This window comes from Myxine glutinosa, chromosome 14 (assembly GCF_964187855.1).
Source record: "Myxine glutinosa chromosome 14, kmMyxGlut1.1, whole genome shotgun sequence".
NCBI lineage: Eukaryota > Metazoa > Chordata > Myxini > Myxiniformes > Myxinidae > Myxine > Myxine glutinosa.
Window position 1 is genome coordinate 39,813,729 of NC_136274.1, and position 20,432 is coordinate 39,834,160.

General features: G+C 45.3%; 1 protein-coding gene across 1 annotated transcript in view; it reads left to right on the plus strand.

Annotated features, from left to right (window-relative positions):
- The window catches only part of LOC144888771 (ARF GTPase-activating protein GIT2-like), a 49,803-nt gene extending 32,398 nt beyond the window's left edge, over positions 1-17,405 (plus strand). The window contains exons 9-10 of the mRNA XM_078767964.1: positions 12,892-12,955; positions 15,128-17,405. Of these exons, the coding sequence (XP_078624090.1) occupies positions 12,892-12,955; positions 15,128-15,340 (277 nt within the window). The 3' untranslated portion in view covers positions 15,341-17,405. The remainder of the gene's footprint in view (positions 1-12,891; positions 12,956-15,127) is intronic.
- Positions 17,406-20,432: the final 3,027 nt, after the last annotated feature.

Below are 20,432 nucleotides of genomic sequence, written 5' to 3' on the forward strand. Positions count from 1 at the left end.
GTATGCTTGACATCTCACATCATAGGCAGGCCTACATACATGTACATTTACCTAACAGTAGCAAAAAGACAGGCAGGGCATGGGCATTGACGATGAGTGCCTAATGCATCTACCACTAATGAATTAGTGATATCGGTTAGATGTTTTGTCTTGAAGAAGCTTTACTTTGTGTCTTTGAGAATAAGATTAAAACCCGGGCCAACACTGCCTGCGCTTATTCGATCATTTAAGGGCTGTTGCAGTATATCATACAACGTTGTAGTTTTCATGGTCAGAACATGCGTGCCTGGTGCTTAGTTTGGTTTCTGTTTCTCCCCTCAGGCCAACCATGGAACCTATTGCCAGCCTCAAGCGACAGCGTGAGGATGTGTCGTTTGAACTTTGTATCATTTGTCAGGGAACTAGCCAGGTCAAAGATACGATTTTCAACCAGACAAACCAGGGTATTGCTGCCATCAGAGAGGCGACCGAGCTCCGATGCAAACTTAGACACTATGAATTTCGATCAGCCGTGGACAGGCTTTCGACTCTCTTTGCAGAGCCTCCAGAAAGTCTCCCCAAACTTAAATGGCATAAGCTATGTTACTCTGCATACACACACAAGGGGAAAATAAATGCTAAGCTAGCCAAGGAACAATCGAAAAACGAAAAAGATCCTGAAAGAAAGAGTGTTTCGGCTGAAGCATGTCCGTTTTTACGCAGTAGTACTACTAAGATGAACTGGACATTGTGTATGTTCTGCCAGAACTTTGACAAGAAGCAGAAGACAAGTCGTGTCACAACCTTCAAAATGAGTAATGAAATTACGGAAAAAGCTAAATTTGTACATAACATCTTAGTCCGTACTGCAAATGAGAATGATTTAATCTCAGCTGAAGCATGTTACCATGTTAACTGTCTTAGTAAATTCTTTAGGGATGTCAAAAGGGCGGAAACTGAAAGCAAATCAGCAGACATGGCGATATCATGGTTGTGTCAAGAGCTGCGTCACTCTGCTGAGAAAGGGCACGTATTTGAACTATCTGCAGTGTTCGAGAGGTACAAAGAGTTAGCCAGTGAGTGCGACGGCACAATTCCTACATCGTATCTTAGTAGACTGGGGACTTTTAAAGAAACTTTGTCGAATTGCATTGGGGACATTTATGAATTTCTTGTGCTAAGAAATTTGGCGCCTTCAGAGAAACAAACTTTGCTTCTTCCACGACATTTCAGTCACATACCTCTTTCAGAAATGGTGTGCGGTCAGAACAGTGCAGACTATATTCCCATATTTAGACAACAGGATGATCATTTTCTGTCTTTAGTGCACGTTGCTCTGCAACTCCGCAGTGATATCATGTCACATCCTGCATTCGAAGGTTGCGATGTAAGCGAAAAAGCAGAGTTGGCAAGTGTACCACCATCTGTACTCATGTTTGTGAATATCTTGCTTGGAGGCCAAAGTAGTGTCGATGCTGAGTTTGACGAAAGTGAGATGTCTGAAACTGGTTGGGTGAAGAAGACAAGGGTCCTTAGCATTGGACAAGACATGGTCTATGGTGTATGTGGAGACAAGAAGGCACCGCCTAAACACGTTGGAATGGGTATGACGCTGCACCAGTCAACTCGATCAAAGAAATTAGTTGAGCTATTCCTTAATGCTGGGCACATAATCAGCTATAACCGGGTTCTTAGGTATGACACTGCCATGGCTGAAAACACTCTGAAAGCGCTTGATCAAGAAACTGGGGCAGTTGTTACCAGCAACCTGGTTTCGGGACGATTTGTGCATTTTTCTGGCGACAATATTGACATCAATGACTCTACCCTAGATGGCAAAAATACATTTCAAGCTACTCAGTTAGCTGCCTGGCAGAGGGGGCCATCTGCTGAAAGCGGTCTTGGAGACATCAAACCATCCAATACGTCAACGTTGGATATACCAACAGCAGTTGAAAAGATCCAACAACAGCAGTTTCCGACACCATCAAAGAAGGTCACAGAAGATGCTGAAAAGTTCATTTGCCATATCTACAAGGAACCATCTGAGAACTGTAATCAAGCCCGCATTAAACTGTTCAACAAATGCCATGCAACAGAGACCCTACCTCCATCTAGTGATGCAGCAAAGTTCCACATAGAGCGTGCAAACTACCAAAGTTTCATTTGGAGAGAGGCCAGTAATCCAATGACAGATCTGCCACCGCCGACTGATTGTGGATGGAAACTCGTTGATGACAAGTTGTCACCGGTTCTTACAACTTTACCGTCAATTCCAAAGGGATGCCGAGAACTTACTCAGTGTGGTTGCAAGAAAGGTTGCAGTTCTGATAGTTGCTCTTGTCGGAAGTGGGGGAAACAGTTCTGCACTGAGGCCTGCAAGTGCAATGCCAGTGAAACACCATGTCGAAACAGGCCAAAGTAGGGGGGGGGGGGGGGTCAGAGCTTACACAGTTAAGCTAATTGGCATTCCCCTGGATGGCTCCTCCTTCCAGCCAATCAGTCTGACAGACTGCAATTGATTCAGGATTAATTAAGAATACATGTGATAATGATCAACTGCCTGCACTCCAAACATGTTTGCCATGAAGTGCATTTTGCGCCTTGTGCCATGTAAGTGCACTTTGCGCCTTGTGACCGTTAGCCTTAATTAAGTGGCTAATTAGTCAAATATTGACATTTAGTGTAGAAAACAATCTTGCTATTATATAGGACTCAGGTAAACCACTTCACTGATGGTATTTAAGGCAACAATTCAAGTGAATTAAAACAGTATGTCAAAAAACGAAAAGTTGCTTCATTACGGATATATTCACAAAAATCTGATTTTTTCCCTTCACAATTCCCTTTACTTTCATAATTGTGAAAAGCTGTAGTAACCTTACCAGACAAAATACTGTAAAATAATTGAAATGTACAGATAGGTGATGTAAAATAAAACATTTTTTCAAAAATTTTGAATTTTGCACTCATTGACCTTTGACCTTGATTAGTGACCTAATTACGCATTTTTGGGCTTGGCAAACAACAGATTCGTATTCAGCACGAAAAACTACCCCAGAAAAAGTGGTTTGCTTGCTTTTACTCAAAAATGCCTCATGAATTCACGTTTCCCAGAAATTTGACTAGACTAAGATAATTTGTGTGTGTTATTGTGATATACACATATTGCGCACACACTCGCAGACACACAGACACGAGGGCCATTCATGGAGTGAATACGTGAGTTATCGCCGGCACTTTGCCGAAATTCCAAATTCCTACCAGCTTCAGGCGAGTATCCCTGCATTGGAATGGTGACCCATCCAGGATTGGAGCTCTTTCAAAAGAAACTGCTGAAGCACAACTGACGTACAGCATGGTGCATGAATGAAAAATAATGCATTCATAAAGCGAAACAAATGATATACTCACAATCGTACAGGACATGCAAAGGGTTTTTTATTAGTAATATAATTCAATATGCAGGAAAAATATTTAGGAAGAAAAAATATAAACATCCATTCAACATATGTGGGAACATTACGCACCCACACCGGGAACCGAACAGGACCTGGGTTCGATGCCTGGTCTCGGCGTGTAATTTTCCCACATATGTCCATTGTCCATTGGTTATTTACAATCCTGTTCATTTATAATAGAAAAATATATAATTTGTTTTATTGTCTTTGTTGCATGTGTCTTATTCCAACTCTTGTTCCCATGGTGTGTCTGAAACTCCCTCCCATGTGGGAACACACTACAGACAGCCGAAAAGTGATTGGCTGATGTTCCCATGCTCTCCTATTCCCAATTCCCACAATGGTGGGAAAATAAATGTCTTCACACATATTTAAACATCATGAATTTAACTTTTAATACACACACACACACACACACACACACACACACACACACACACACACACACACACAGACACACACATATATACACACATACACACACACACACACATATACATACACACATACACACATACACACACATACACACACACACACACTCACACACACACACACAACACACAACACACAACACACAACACACAACACATACACACGTACATACATACATACATACATACATACATACATACATGCATGCATGCATGCATACTCATACACATACACATACACATACATCCACATACATACATAGACATACACACACACACACACACACACACACACACACACACACACACACACACACACACACACACACACACACACATATATATATATTGTGAGAAACCCCCGGTGAAACCACCTTTGTTCTCACCCAAATGAGTGCCCCGCCCACCACTGACGTAACCTCCTTGGAGCCTCACGCGATTGGGAGGCGAGTCGGGACGTGATTGGTGGAGGGTCAGAGAGCGCGGCCGCCATCTCATGATACGGACGCAGCTCGGAGGTTCGAGGCCTCGAGGCGAGGGAACTTTGGTTACGCCTCACGACAGCGAGTTTTGCTGATCGTTTATAGTTATGGATTGTACGAGTGAGTGATTCCGGAAGAGAACGAGTGATTCCCGGAGATCGTAGATTGGAACTGTGAGTCCTATATTGCCTGCTTCGTGTTGGAGCTCCTGGCCGACCGTTCCTGGCGGCCTTGTGTGGTATTCCATCCTGGTATCCTTCGAGTCCCGGAGCTCGTCGATTGGAGCCGCGAGGATCTTACCTGCGTCTGGTTGGAGCGTCTGTGGCCGACCGTTCCTGCAGGCTTGTGCAGCCTATTCCATTTGTTACCTTTCATGGTTTTTGTGATCGAGCCAATAAAGCATCGTGCCTTACCCCTAGAAGGCCGATTAAAACACAATTGTGTTGATTACGTCTCTTTTGGTTCACTACGTGGATTACTTGAAGCCCGGACATTTACGTCCGTATTCCGTGCTGGGATACATTCCACAGACGGGATCGCGACAAATGGGTTGCTCGTCCTAGGATCATTCAAGTAAGAGCCATTCGATTGAGACGGGAATTCTGCAGTGGACGACATCTTCTGGCATCTGTTCATCGCCTTCTCACCAGCGGACGCCGTCTGGGAGGAACTTTCTCGCCGTAGGACGCTGTCTTGGGCAGAGAAGTGAATAGCCTCGGATCCCTCCAAACAACCGACAAAGAATAAGCGAATAGCCTCGGATCCCTCCAAACAACCAAAAAAAAAAAAAACGTGAGTATTTGTACGTGGTATTTTTCTCATTGGCAATTTGATGTGCGGGTGATATTGCGTAGTTGTGTCGTATTTCCCCAACAGAGCGTTGTGTTTGAGCGTTGTGTTTGAGGTTGTGTTTTGTGCCTGGTCGTATGATAACTCGTAGCCAAGCTATGTCGACCAGGGAAGTGAGAGTTCAACCTGATCATGTTGACAGTCACGTGGGTGGCGAGGTGAGCGACGCAAGCAGCCTTGACCCGGTCACTCAACCCGAGATGTTAGGAAGCGATCCCATCATGACCAAATGCATGCGTTCGCCCTTCTGGACCGGGCTGACTCCGGTTCAACAACTTGACATGTATAACAGGGAGAATGACAGAGCAGAGACAGCAGCAGAGAGAGAGCATGCGGCAGCAGAGGGAGAGCGTGCGGCAGCAGCGGCAGCAGCGAGAGAGCATGCGGCAGCAGAGAGAGAGCGTGCGGCGGCAGCAGAGAGAGAGCATGCGGCAGCAGAAGCTGAACGCGTCAGAGAGCATGAGTTGCGAATGTTGACTGAACGACTGCGGGCAGAGGGGTCTGCTGCAAGAGTCCCGGAAACTGTTCATGTTCGTTTGCCGGACTGGACGGGAGACACGAAGCCAGAAGCGTATCTGGAGATGGCGGAGAAGTTGTTGGCTGCCGGTGGCATTGATGAGAGCTTGTGGGTCGGCCATCTTGTGAGCCATCTATCTGAGAAGGCGAGGGAGGTATATGCGAGGATGGCAACCGAGGACGCAAACAAATACAGGGCATTGAAGGCCGAGATTTTGAATGCCTATGCGGTGTCCGCATGTATTTATAGGAGAAATTTTTTCAGCTGGACTCGTGAGTCCAGTCAAACCTATGAGGAACATTCGCGGGCCTTGTTGGAACAGCTGCAGAGATGGTTCAAGGGGAGCAAGGTGGAGTTACCTCAAGCGGTTGCGGAACTCCTGGTGCGTTACCGTATCGATCAACAGCTTCCGCCTGACTTAGCATTGTTTCTTGTCGACAAGGACACTGTTTCCTTGGCAGACTGCGTCAACCTTATTGATAAACATGTTTTGGCGTGCAAAATGCTGCAAGTCACGCAGTCGCTTCGTAAGACGGAGGAGTCTGCGATCAAGACCGCCCCCCGTCTGCCCGGCGGCTGGATCGAGGGGAAGGGTTCTCCGATGACCTCCACTGGGGGCGCTCGCGAGCCGCAGACCAGGGCAGGGCCCTGGTGCGATTTCTGCAAACGCGTGGGGCACGGTGAAAACCGCTGTTTCTCTAATCCCGCCAGTCCGGCCTACCGAGGCAACCCTCCTGTTAAGTCGGAGGGAGATCAGTGGAACTCATCCGCCGGGCCCTCGCACACGACGGTGGCATCGGTGACCGAGGTCACTGCCACCGGGGCTAATTCCATTCATCCACTGCATCAGGAGTATTCAGGGACAGCCTTAGTGGGTGGCCCCGATTCGATGCTGAAGTTTGAGACCAAATACCTTCGGGATACTGGGGCGACACGGTGTGTTCTCCGGGTGGGGGTAGTTCCGGCCTCTCAGATGCGTTATACCGGCGAGTATACCCTCCTTCGGGGCATTGACCGGGTTCTTGGCCGGTACCCCCTTGCCCTCCTCGAGGTCCGGAGTGACATTTTTAAGGGTCCAGTGACCTGTGTGGTGGTACCCTACTACCCTATACCCGGGGTCTCCTTGCTGATTGGCAATGATGCCATAGCCAGGGAGGAGTCATTGACTCTGACCTGTGGGGGGGTCCCTAGGGCCCAGAGTAAACAGGCGGAGAGAGTGGCGGAGTCAGACATATCTTCACTCTGGCCCGAGGAGCCTAGCGCCTCGACTCCAGTTTCCGACGGTGACGTTGCGTCAGCTGAAGTCCACCCGAGCCTCCCGTCAAGCCAACCTCAGGTGCCGTGCTCCTCAGGGACCGCTCCCGCCATGTCGCGATTCAGCAGGAACGCTAATGCTAAGGTATATGTGGGAAACCTGGGCAATGGAGCAGCGAAAGCCGAGCTAGGGAGGGTCTTCGAACATTACGGACCACTCCGCAACGTATGGGTTGCTCGAAACCCACCTGGATTTGCAGTTGTTGAGTTTGAAGAGCCACGAGATGCTGAAGATTCGGTCAGAGCCCTTGATGGAAGGTTAATTTGCGGATCGCGTGTGTGCGTCGAGATGTCGAATGGCATGTCGCGGCGGCCTCGTTTCAGACGCTCTTTGGTCCGCAGGCCGTTCGACCCGAAAGATCGATGTTACCAGTGCGGTGAAAGGGGTCATTACGCATATGACTGTCGTTCTCGACACCGGAGGAGAACCCGCCGCTCTAGGTCTCGGTCCGTTTCCCTCCTGTAAATGTTTCCCCACCTTGAGTTTGGCTCCCTTGTTTCTCTATTGTGCTTTGGGTGAAGTGTAACTCTTGTGGGGTAGATGTTAATGGGGTGTATGGTGTTTAATATTGTGTGTGAAAAAAAAAAAAAAAAAACTGGTTCATTGTTTACCCTGTTAACGCCTGTTAATTGCCTGTTGCGTTAATAAGTGCGTTATTGTTGCGTTATTGTGTTGCGCCATTGCGTTGCGTTGTATTGTTGCGTTGTTTCGTTATTGTTGTTAACAAGTGTTAGTAATTGTTAATTGCGTTAATTGCCTGTTAGCAATTCCCGCCATCATCTTGCCATGTGATTTGCACCTACTACAAATACTGGTTTTAAAAACGCCGTCGATTCAACGGGGTTTTTACTTAGGGGGGGAGGACTGTGAGAAACCCCCGGTGAAACCACCTTTGTTCTCACCCAAATGAGTGCCCCGCCCACCACTGACGTAACCTCCTTGGAGCCTCACGCGATTGGGAGGCGAGTCGGGACGTGATTGGTGGAGGGTCAGAGAGCGCGGCCGCCATCTCATGATACGGACGCAGCTCGGAGGTTCGAGGCCTCGAGGCGAGGGAACTTTGGTTACGCCTCACGACAGCGAGTTTTGCTGATCGTTTATAGTTATGGATTGTACGAGTGAGTGATTCCGGAAGAGAACGAGTGATTCCCGGAGATCGTAGATTGGAACTGTGAGTCCTATATTGCCTGCTTCGTGTTGGAGCTCCTGGCCGACCGTTCCTGGCGGCCTTGTGTGGTATTCCATCCTGGTATCCTTCGAGTCCCGGAGCTCGTCGATTGGAGCCGCGAGGATCTTACCTGCGTCTGGTTGGAGCGTCTGTGGCCGACCGTTCCTGCAGGCTTGTGCAGCCTATTCCATTTGTTACCTTTCATGGTTTTTGTGATCGAGCCAATAAAGCATCGTGCCTTACCCCTAGAAGGCCGATTAAAACACAATTGTGTTGATTACGTCTCTTTTGGTTCACTACGTGGATTACTTGAAGCCCGGACATTTACGTCCGTATTCCGTGCTGGGATACATTCCACAGACGGGATCGCGACAAAATATATATATATATATATATATATATATATATATATATATATATATATATACACACACACACACACACACACACACACACACACATACACACACTCACACACACACACATACACACACACACACATACACACACATACACACACACACACACACACACACATACATACACACATACACATACACACATACACACATACACACACGAATAAACACACACATACACACAAACTGGGTTTTTTTTGCCTTGTGTTATTATGAGTACTAGAATATCAGATCCGTCACTTCGCAGACGCTGACGGATATACCAATCTTTGCTGCGATGGCTAATCTTTTGGGGAAGAAAACAAAAAGGATTCCTGGGAGATCCTGCTCTCCGTGCAGGGATAACCAACGGCTCACGTGCTGGCATTTTCAGTTTTTACACGCGTGTCCATGTACCCATAAAAAAATTTTTTTTGATCACAAACATCACGGGAGTTACCTGAATCCACCGTAGTTGGATTTATTGAAATCCGTTAATCCGTTCTCAAGTTATACGACACCTCTGAATAGCAGCGTCGATGATGTATGGTGTTGAGACCAGCGTACAGACAAGCAGTTTGAATTGGCTACTTCAAATATGCTTCAGAGTAGATGTGTGTATATATATGTTCAGTTTTGTCCAACAATGCACTCCTACTATCCAGTAATCGTAAATTCGCTGGTTTAACGTTTCCCTTAAACCAATAGGATAATATGGGTAAGCTCAATTAAATTGCCGCATTGGAATTCATAATGTGGAACCTGGAATTTTGTCATTTCAGCAACAATAAATAACAGTTGAACCTCTCTTCTGTGACCACATTAACAAATAGTATTGTTTTTCGTGCTTTGGACATGCTCCCAAAAAGCACTCTTGTTTATACACCCATAGGTAGACAACACCAGTGTGTTTATACTCCACTTTAAAGGTAGCACTGTTAGTTTGTGCGTATGTATTAGCGGGCTGATGTTATTGGCCAAATTGTGATCTCGAGGCATGCAAGCACAAAAAATATTGAGGGAGAGAGGTTCGATTCATTTCTTACACAACATTGGAGAGAGTTTGAGGTGAAATGGTGAAATATTCTGGCACTCTTGCATACATACGTACAATGTACATGGCCCCATATGTCTACTACTGTGATGATAAAATTTACTAAATTATATATATATGTGTATATACGTAGTGTGTTCAAAAAGTATCCGACCTTTATTTTTCGTGCGTAAAAAAAAAGAAGCTAGGGAGGCGTTGATTGGTGCACGTATGTAGGCGATCCTAATGCGCACGCGTGAATTTTTTCCCACCTGCAGAAGCTGTCATTCGACGGCAGACCGCCGATGAGTGAGGACATGTAAGTGAGCGCCATCGGATTTTCGTTTTTGACAAAATGACGGAAAAACTTGAACAACGCTACTGCATCAAATTTTGTGTTTCATCAAACTTGCATCAAAACTGCAACTTGGTTTCTGGGTCGTACCCATAAACCCAGGACTCATCGCCAGTGATCACTGTGTTGAGGAAGCCGGGATCGCTGTTCACAGTCTCCAGCATGTCCTGTGCGATCTCCAAACGGAGTTGCTTCTGCTCAATCGTTAGCAGCTTTGGTACGAACTTCGCTGAGATTCTCCTGAAGCCCAAATCCTCCTTCATAATGGAATGAACGGTGTTGAATCTTGCGGATCGTTTCCACTTGGGAATCGCCAAGCTTGACACAAAATTTGATGCAGTAGCGTTGTTCAAGTTTTTCCGTCATTTTGTCAAAAACGAAAATCCGACGGCGCTCACTTACATGTCCTCACTCATCGGCGGTCTGCCGTCAAATGACAGCTTCTGCAGGTGGGAAAAAATTCACGCATGCGCATTAGGATCGCCTACATACGTGCACCAATCAACGCCTCCCTAGCTTCTTTTTTTTTACGCACGAAAAATAAAGGTCGGATACTTTTTTAACACAGTAGTATATATATACCACTGTGATGATAAAATTTACTAAATTATATATATGTGTATTGTGTATATTACAGTGCATTCAGAAAGTATTCAGACCCCTTCACTTTTTTCACATTTTGTTATGTTGCAGCCTGATGCTGAAATCGTTTAAATTCATTTTTTCCCTCATCAATCTACACTCAATACCCCATAATGACAAAGAGAAAACAGGATTTTAGAAAGTTTTGCAAATTTATTGAAAATAAAAAACTGAAATATCACATTGACATAAGTATTCAGACCCTTGACTCAGTACTTAGTTGAAGCACCTTTCGCAGCCATTACAGCCTCGAGTCTTCTTGGGTATGATGCAACAAGCTTTGCACACCTGTATTTGGGGATTTTCTGCCATTTTTCTTTGCAGATCCTCTCAAGCTCTGTCAGGTTGGATGGGGACCATCAGTGGACAGCCATTTTCAGGTCTCTTCAGAGATGTTCGATTGGGTTCAAGTCAGGGCTCTGGCTGGGCCACTCAAGGACCTTCACAGAGTTGTCCCTAAGCCACTCCTGCATTGTCTTGGCTGTGTGCTGAGGGTCATTGTCCTGTTGGAAGGTGAACCTTCGGTCCAGTCTGAGGTCCTGAGCGCTCTGTTTCAGGTTTTCATTAAGGATATCTCTGTACTTTGCTCCATTCATTGTTCCCTCAACCCTGACCAGTCCCCAAGTCCCTGCTGCTGAAAAACACCCCCAAAGCATGATGCTGCCACCACCATGCTTCACTGTTGGGATGGTATTGGGCAGTGATGAGCGGTGCCTGGTTTCCTCCAGACATGATGCTTATAATTGAGGCCAAACAGCTCAATCTTGGTTTCATCAGACCACAGAATCTTGTTTCTCACAGTCTGAGAGTGCTTTAGGTGCTTTTTGCAAACTCCAAGCGGACTTTCATGTCTTTCACTGAGGAGAGGCTTCCGTCTGGCCATTCTGCCATAAAGCCCAGATCGGTGGAGTGTTGCAGTGATGGTTGTCCTTCTGGAAGTTTCTCCCATCTCCACACAGGATCTCTGGAGCTCAGCCAGAGTGACCATCGGGTTCTTGGTCACCTCTCTCACCAAGGCCCTTCTCCCCCGATTGCTCAGTTTGGCTGGGCGGTCAGCTCTAGGAAGAGTCCTGGTTGTTCCAAACTTCTTCCATTTAAGAATTATTATGGAGGCCACTGTGCTCTTGGGAACCTACAATGCAGCAGAGATTTTTTTGTAGGCTTCCCCAGATCTGTACCTCGACACAATCCTGTCTATGAGCTCTGCAGACAGTTCCTTCGACCTCATGGCTTGGTTTTTGCTCTGATATGCATTGTCAGCTGTGAGACCTTATATAGACAGGTGTGTGCCTTTCCAAATCATGTCCAATCAATTGAATTTACCACAGGTGGACTCCAATCAAGGTGTACAAACATCTCAAAGATGATCAAGAGAAATGGGAGGCATCTGAGCTAAATTTCAAGTGTCATAGCAAAGGGTATGAATACTTATGTCAATGTGATATTTCAGTTTTTTCTTTTTAATAATTTTTTTTTAAACTTTCTAAAATCCTGTTTTCTCTTTGTCATTATGGGGTGTTGAGTGTAGATTTATGAGGGAAAAAATGAATTTGAACGATTTCAGCATAAGGCTGCAACATAACAAAAAGTGAAAAAAAGTGAAGGGGTCTGAATACTTTCTGAATGCACTGTATATGTACCACTGTGATGATAAAATTTACTAAATCATATATATGTGTAATGTGTATAGTATATATACCACTGTGATAAAAAAATTAATAGATTATTTTTTAATGGCTCACCGTTATGGTAAATACGAATGCCTTTCATTACATCCTCATGGATCATGTTTCCCATATTTGTTAAAGCCTAAAATCAAAGCTCTGAAAAAAGGGCATTTTTGGAACTTTCAGCTTTTTTGCATATATTTGCATACTCGGATATAATCATAGCTGCTAGGTACCCCAACTGTATGTTCGCTTTTACAAATATCGTGAAGAATATGAAAAATCATAATCGTGAATAAAGCCTGTCTTGACAGATTTTGCGAGCATTGCGACACTTTATACCACTGGTGTTGTGGAGGGAATAAGCGTTCGCACATTCAGCAGTCAGATCATTTAGACGAGTCTCCAGCACCATCGTCTCCTCATTGTTCAGCACATTATGGGCGACAGATTTGGGGAAAGTTAGTCTTTATACATTTAGAATTTGAGATCTAATTGTTGTTGTTGTTGTTGTTGTTGTGTTGTTTTATTTTAGTAAAAATGAGTATATATCTGCATGGTGATCGGTCACAAATGTATTTCCTTTTGCAGCTTTTTACCTTGTTCAGAGAGAATCTCGGCTGCAGCACATGACGTTGCAGCTCTGTTTCCAAAGGTAATGGCGGCCGTGGCGCACGGATGTGTGCCGCTGCTTGGACCTCTCATATCTGCTATCTGTGCCGTGCCAGCCAAAAGGCCACGGTACAGACTCACACTGTTGCTGCTCCTTTCTTGACAAGGAAGCGCATGACTGTTCACCACTAACAAAATCCTGTCAATCCTGCACTCGCTCAAAACCTGAGTGCTCGTGCCATTACGCTTTTCTAATACATGGTGGCAAACTTTTCCGCTCATGAAGGCAGGTGTTGCGAATTGCACCTGATAACCATGACTGTTTGCAACTGGAAACGTAAACATAAAAGATTCCTTTCCAGTTTCGAACACACTGTGGCCTGTATTTTAGACTGCAGAGCAATCCTCTCAAATCCTTTAGCAACGAAAACAAATTCGCCCAAACATCAACACAAACACATCGGCAGCTCCCTTGATGGGTGACAGACTTCTGTGGCATTGAGTTTACAAGTTAGAGATTCACGTCGACTCCATTTTGAATTCATTAAAGCATTGTGTCACAATGTGTCAGGCACTTTGGCCTGGGTGGGCCCTCACGTCTACACTGATCCTGCTGATGCCCCTAACAAGAGCATAGCTAGTATGCAATGACGTCACGTCGCTCCGGGAAATGAAGCCAGTCCGCCATTACGGGAGACAAACAAACGTGACGGCTCAGCTGCCGTGGTAGACGCACGATGGCATACTCCAAGTACTTTGACGACTTATCCCAGGATGCAAAACACAGATACCGTGAAAACGTAAGGCGTGTGTAAAGATTCATATTCACAACCTGAATGGAAAGAAGAAGAAGAACCACCTTTAGAGGCCATTTTTCCCCACAGAGCAGGGGTTGGCCTTTTTTGGGCACTGTGGTCCCCTTTTTGAAGCAATGTTTTATGGCCGGATGCTCTTCCTGCCGCCAACCCTGTTATTCGCCTCTTGCGACATGCAGGGAATTACCAGTGAACTGGTACTCAATTTGCCGACCTCGGAAGGATGACAGGCTGAGTCAACCCCTCTGGTGTCAATTCAGCGATCAACCGGGATTCAAACCCAGGATCCTCGGATCCCAAGCCGGCACCCTAACCGCTAAGCCAACACCAAGCTTACACAACCTGAATGAACGAAATAAATTCAAAAAGTTGTATTGAGGTATTCCGATTATGTTCCACACTGCACACGGTACAGGAGGTCCATCATGATAAATTTGTGGCCTCGACTTCGGTACGTAGTCATAAGCAACCTGTACGCGCAAGTTGAAATGGTCGCTACACACAACAATTCCCTTCTTGCCGTCGTCAACGAGGTCCACTTTTCATGCCGTTTTCTTGCAAATTCCTCAGTTGGAGTTCCTCGATTTGTTGCAAATCCTGGAACGCGATAAAATGATCAATCCTTTTCTCTTGTTGGCACGATTAGAAAACACTAAGACGGCACAAAAGCACGGAACGTTCACTTTGAAATCGCACCTGCTCGTATATAAGGTACTTCTTATCGTAAACACCTCGCTTTGTTTCCCGTAATGGCGACAGCATTCTGCAGGCTCTTTCTCACAGCGAAGTGACGTATATTTGGACAGGGTAGGTCATTTGGACAAGGATAATTTCTGAGTCCCTGTGTTTGTACTGATTCCTGGTGAAACAGATGCTAACACCTCCCCCATTAGTACAGCTGAGAGGTTATTTGTTGTTGCCCTGCAGTCCAAAAAGCAGGCCCTGTTCTGTCTGTCTTCTGCCAACTGGGATCTCCTTTCTTTTCTAAGATTGCTGCCGTGTTGTACTAACCTCAGTCACTCAGATAATCACTGTGTTTATTTTCATCACCTAGCATGATTTCAGGTTACAAAACCGGTCTGTTAGATCGTGAAGTTTCCGCGGGTGATGACCATTGGTCTTCCCCCTTCCTTTTCATTATTACTCATCCGTCCCGAGCAAAACTCGACCCAATTAATTGGCTTTCATCACCAGATAATGTCGCTTGCAATCGATGCCCTTTAAATGATATTGCTGAAGATGATCACTTCTAATCTCATGTAAGGCAATCATAAGAACGTGTGCTTATATTGTAAGGAAGTATAGTGCTAGGTTTTCATTTTAAGTCATTAAATGCCTGATTTATTGCGGGTATCTCCACATTGTTTCCCGACGGTTTGTGTGTGCCACTATTGCTGCAGCGGCCCACGGTGGAGAGCGTCCGCCCGGCGCTACAACTCCTCACGGGCAGCGCTTCCAGACTCGCGGCGGAATGCCAGCGTGCCTCTAGAGGGCCCAACGGAGCTAGCGGTACCCTGGATGTGCAGGAGTTGACAAAGCAGGTCATACAGTGTTCTTATGACATTGCCAGGGCAGCAAAGCAACTGGTCACCATCCTGCAGGAACCACGGTGACCCATTTTTTTTTTTTCCTGGGACATTGAGCCTGTGCTCAATCTTAGGTCTCAGGTTTTTGTTGTTTGAGTGAGAACTGTTGAAAGTGATTCGCTCTTGTATGTGTTTAGGAGCAAAGTTGGTTTAAAATATGTTTTGTTGCAGAGGGGCCGTTAGATGAAGTGGGTTGTGGAAACGATGTTTGTGCAGCGATCAGATCCTGAACAGTTCACACAACATCTTTGAACAATTGTCTCTCCTTTTAAGCTGTAGAAACTACATCCTTATTGCCAGTCATGGTCACTTGGCCTGCACCACTGCCTGCTGGACCTTTATATTGAACAAGGTTCCGCCGTTGCTTCAAAATAGTTTAACGACAATGTTGCGCAGTGAGGACTTCCCTTCTAGGACCAGCTGCACCTCCACATCAAACCTTTGGCTCATCAGACCCAGGAAGAACTGAACGCCACCTCTTTCAGGGGCATCGTGAAAGACTGAAAGAGCTCTCGCATATATCCACCAGTGTCGGTGAAACTGCAACTCTAACTGGAAAGGTGCTTCGAGCACCAGTAAAATATTCGAGCACGTGAATACAAACCTGCTGACGGAAGCAAGCAGGGAATGTGTGATATGTTGTGCATATGATATGTTGTATCATACAGGTTTTAACTCTCTATGTTGCACAAGTTATCAGGGAATTCTTTATGATTTTTTTTTTCCTCCTGCCCCTTCTCTCTGACCTCTCTCACACCTCAAGTTGTCAGGAATCTGTTCCTGCATAGCTACCTTGGTTCTTTATTTAACATTGTAGTTTGAGATGACAGCTGCATGCTGTGGCAAAAATTGGGTCCTGGAATTCTGAGCATTAACTTGTGGGAACAATCCGCCTCACTTTGTTTGTTACTACGACAGGAAGGCGAGAGATGAACACCCTGCCCTTGGATTTAAACTCAGCCTATCGTTCTCATACAACAAGTAGGTGGGAACCTGTCACGCGGATGTAGAATTTCTCCCCTTCCGCATCCTCTTTCATGTGTTGCACAATCCAATGTTGGCAAAATGTGGGGATAGAGTCGGATATGAATAATCGGAGTTTGCCTCAAAGTGTTTCTTTCTTTCGAGTGTTGTCTTAAACCAAACACCTATCCATTACCTAGTCTTCGGTCTGTGGTCCAACGCTACCTTTGTGTGTGCAATGAATAGTTTGGTGTTGTTTCCGCTTTGTTTTCTCATTCGATGGATAACCATGTCTAGAGCACTTTCTGCTAACACGTCTTTTCCCTGCACCACATGTCGCTTCTGATGTACCATACTCTTGTCACAGAGCGTTGGTTCTGCCGAAGAAGCTTCTTGACGAGGATTATTCTGGGTGGCTTGCAATTGACTTTGTAGCAGTAGTTAGAGCAGGAATTGTGGTGCCGGCGACAGCTCGACTACTCTTCGGGAAGGATACCGTGAGGTCTTTAAGGTCCACCAACGAATGCTAAAAGACGGGATGCCAGTTTAATGTTCATCCGGGGGATGGCACACACATTGATGAATGACCCTGCTTGTGAAACACCAGATTGACAGTTTATAGCTGGGTCGGGATTCAAACCCAGGCTAGACATCTTAGAGGCGAGTATGCATATCTCTAGGGCCTAGGCCATCCTGGCAACACTTGTGTCGCTGCAACTTCTAAAATTACAAATAGTTGTGGCAGAAACTGTGAGCAAGTGAGCTATTGAGGCCCTGCTCTTGTACAATAATAGCCTTAGCCGAAGAATGCACAAAGCATTTCCTTTTAACCAACCATCTTGCCTTGTAATGACGATGCACTTTGTGTAAATGATCCCCACCAGCATCACCAAACTGGAAGTTCCAAAGACAGCAGCGACGTCTCGTCTATTCCTGCTCCTGGATTGTTTTTGGGTCACTTAGTGTCGTGAAACGGCTACCCTCCCCTTAAGCTTTGGTAGGGAAGCTTATCTTCCACTGGGTGAGTGCCCTGAGCCGTTCGGACAATTGTGATCCAACTTTCTGGAAAAGCCAAATTTCCTGTTCATTTCTTGCCTTTCTTTTTATTAAACCAAGTCAACACTTTCTGCATTGCTTTCCCATCTGACTTCTGGGGAGTCGAGGGGATTGAGGGGAATTTGGGGGGGTTTGTTACATTTGTTCTTGTCAAAACTGCATTGCAAAATGGAACCTGCTGCTTTCAGAGCGGTATCCATGTGCCGGTTTATGTTTGCTTCTCCCATACTGATTGATTTGTACCTTTTAATTGTGTGTATGTTTAGAACGTTCACTCTGGAATCCTTCAAGTGCTGCTTTGATTATTTTACCATTGGTAAACTTACCTAGGTGAAGCCTGTCCACGAATGTGTTTGTTTTAGTTCCAATTGCATCTCATATAAGGTTTGGTAATGAAACACAACAAATTTGGCTGTTCCCCCATTGTTAATTTTGTCATAAGTTTTGTCATAAGTCGTCCACAACATTTTTGCAACATCATGCTGTATATAGTTTTTGGCCCTATCACTCAATGGTAAAGAACCATTTAAAAAAAAAAAAACACCTTTAGAGGCCATTTTTCCCCACAGAGCAGGGGTTGGCCTTTTTCGGGTACTGTGGTCCCCTTTTTGAAGCAATGTTTTATGGCGGCCGGATGCCCTTCCTGCCATCAACCCTGTTAGTCGCCTCTTGTGACACAGGGATTTACCAGTGAACTGGTACTCAATTTGCTGACAGGCTGAGTCAACCCCCCTGGCGTTAATTCAGTGATCGACCGGGATTCGAACCCAGGATCCTAGGATCCCAAGCCGGCACCCTAACCGCTAAGCCAACACGAGGCTAAGGTAAAGAACCATTTATATAAAATTAAAAAAATAACCACCTTTAGAGGCCATTTTTCCCCGCAAAGCGGGGGTTGGCCTTTTTCGGGAACCATGGTTGTTGTTGTTTTTTTGGTCCCCTTTTTTGAAGCAATGTTTTACGGCCGGATGCCCTTCCTGCCGCCAACCCTTTTTGCCGCCTTTAACGACAAACAGGGAATTACCAGTGAACTGGTACTCAATTAGCCGACCTCGGAAGGATGACAGGCTGAGTCAACCCCCCTGGCGTTAATTCAGCGATCGACCGGGATTCGAACCCAGGATCCTAGGATCCTAAGCCGGCACCCTAGCCGCTAGCCCAACACCAGGTGTAAAGGTAAAGTAAAGAATAAGTTATTCTTACCACCAAGGTAAATACTTTACCACCAAGGTAAAGAACCATTTAAAGAAGTAAAAATTCTCGGATACAGATCTGGATTCGGATCTTCACTAAAATAGAATCGATTCATCCTTGTCACACACCCAACCTGTACACCAAGTTTCGTCAAAATCTGTCCATAACTTTTTGAGATATCAGATATCGTGCTATCAGACAAACAGACAGAGAGGCAGACAGGGGTGAAAACATAACCTCCATCCACCTTCGCTGGTGGAGGTAATTCCTGGTAAAACTAATATTTTAATAACTTTGTTTATCCTATGAGGATATATGACACCTGGTATCATCGCATTGATAACTTATGATAACCGGTATTAAGGTTTTCCCAAGAACTTCAAAATTGACAAGATTCGTTTTTAACAATGACGACAGAGTTCATAGAACACCTTACCCTGCGCTGTCGTCGGAAAAAGGACATGGGAAGGGTCTTTTCAACTCTTGCTTTGCGTTTACTAACATAATCTGTATTAGCATTGTTCGTGAACTTTGAATAAAGGACACGATGGCAACCATACGAAGCCGATTGGTCAAACGCAACAGTTCAGAGCTGACCTTCTGCCAACTCTTCTCGAAGAAACTGATGATTTTGGAACGATCTTTGAGAAAAGGATGCGCTAAATGAACAGGTCTTTTGAACGAAGTTAGCTGTGTGGTTGCATCGCTGGGTGCCACCATCTTTTATTTGAATCTCGTAGTTACTCTGCCCTCAGGGTGCAGCAAATTTGATTGGTCGAGACGGTACGGTATACAATTTTGCCGAAGTACTGCTAAACTGAAGGGTTTTGAAAGTGCAAATAAGGCGATTTGTGGTCTACATTGTTCAAATACATAATTCGATTGAAATAAAATAAAAGTTTTAGGGTCTGGAGAAAAAGAAACTATTAAATCAGAAGTTCACCGCCATCGATGCACCTTCTTTTACACCACCTTATTTAACACGTTAAATTAGTTTTTAGTGCCGTTGTTTGTGTCATTTATGATGCCCCCAAAACAGTGAGTTTCATGTTTTGAATAGTTTTCAATTTTCTTTGCCTACCAGACTGACGGAAGCAATTCCAATTCTGTGAGTGTGTGCGCATGCGCGCTCGGGAGGAAACTCCGTACAATTTGCCAAATTCAGAGCCAAAGTAAAACCGCATGTTCCTGGTCTGATTCGTGTTGTGCAGCGTTCAAAATATAAAATTTTATTGGAATTGAGTAGCTCCTCGATCACACGAATAGACTGACAGAGTGAACCAATTGCTTAACCCCGCTTTGCGCTACACACGCGGGGTAATAACAGCAGCAACATCTGCGAGCTTAGGAAGTGAGGCAGCCGAATCGTGCTCATCTTTATGTAGTTTTTATTCACAACAATATTTGCAGATTCTTCTGAGCTTTTTTCGTATAGCTCGCCTACTCATTGCGAAGGACACCGTTGGGGTCTTCAACGTCCAACTAATGTCAGCAGACGGGGCGCCCAGTTGAACGTCCATCCGAGGAACGTCACAATCATTGATGAATCACCGTGCCTGTGAAACACCGGGATGACAGTTGATACCTGGCCCAAAATTGGAACCCAGGCTAGACAGCTTAGAGGCAAATGTGTGTACCACTCGGCCATCTTGTCAGCTCATCGAACATGGTAAAACAGCACCATTGATCTGTATTTTAACCCTATTCGGGCCTGCCCTTTTGTCCCCCATTCCGCTGATGAGGTCGGAGACTAGGGACAATTAAATGAGCTCCAACCGACCGACCAACCGATCATCTGTTCATGTACTTTTGTCTTTGTGATATTTCAAAAACCGTTGAACATTTAGCTTTCATATTGCAAATATCTATTCCTCATGACATAATCTCAACCTGCCTTGGTCACGGT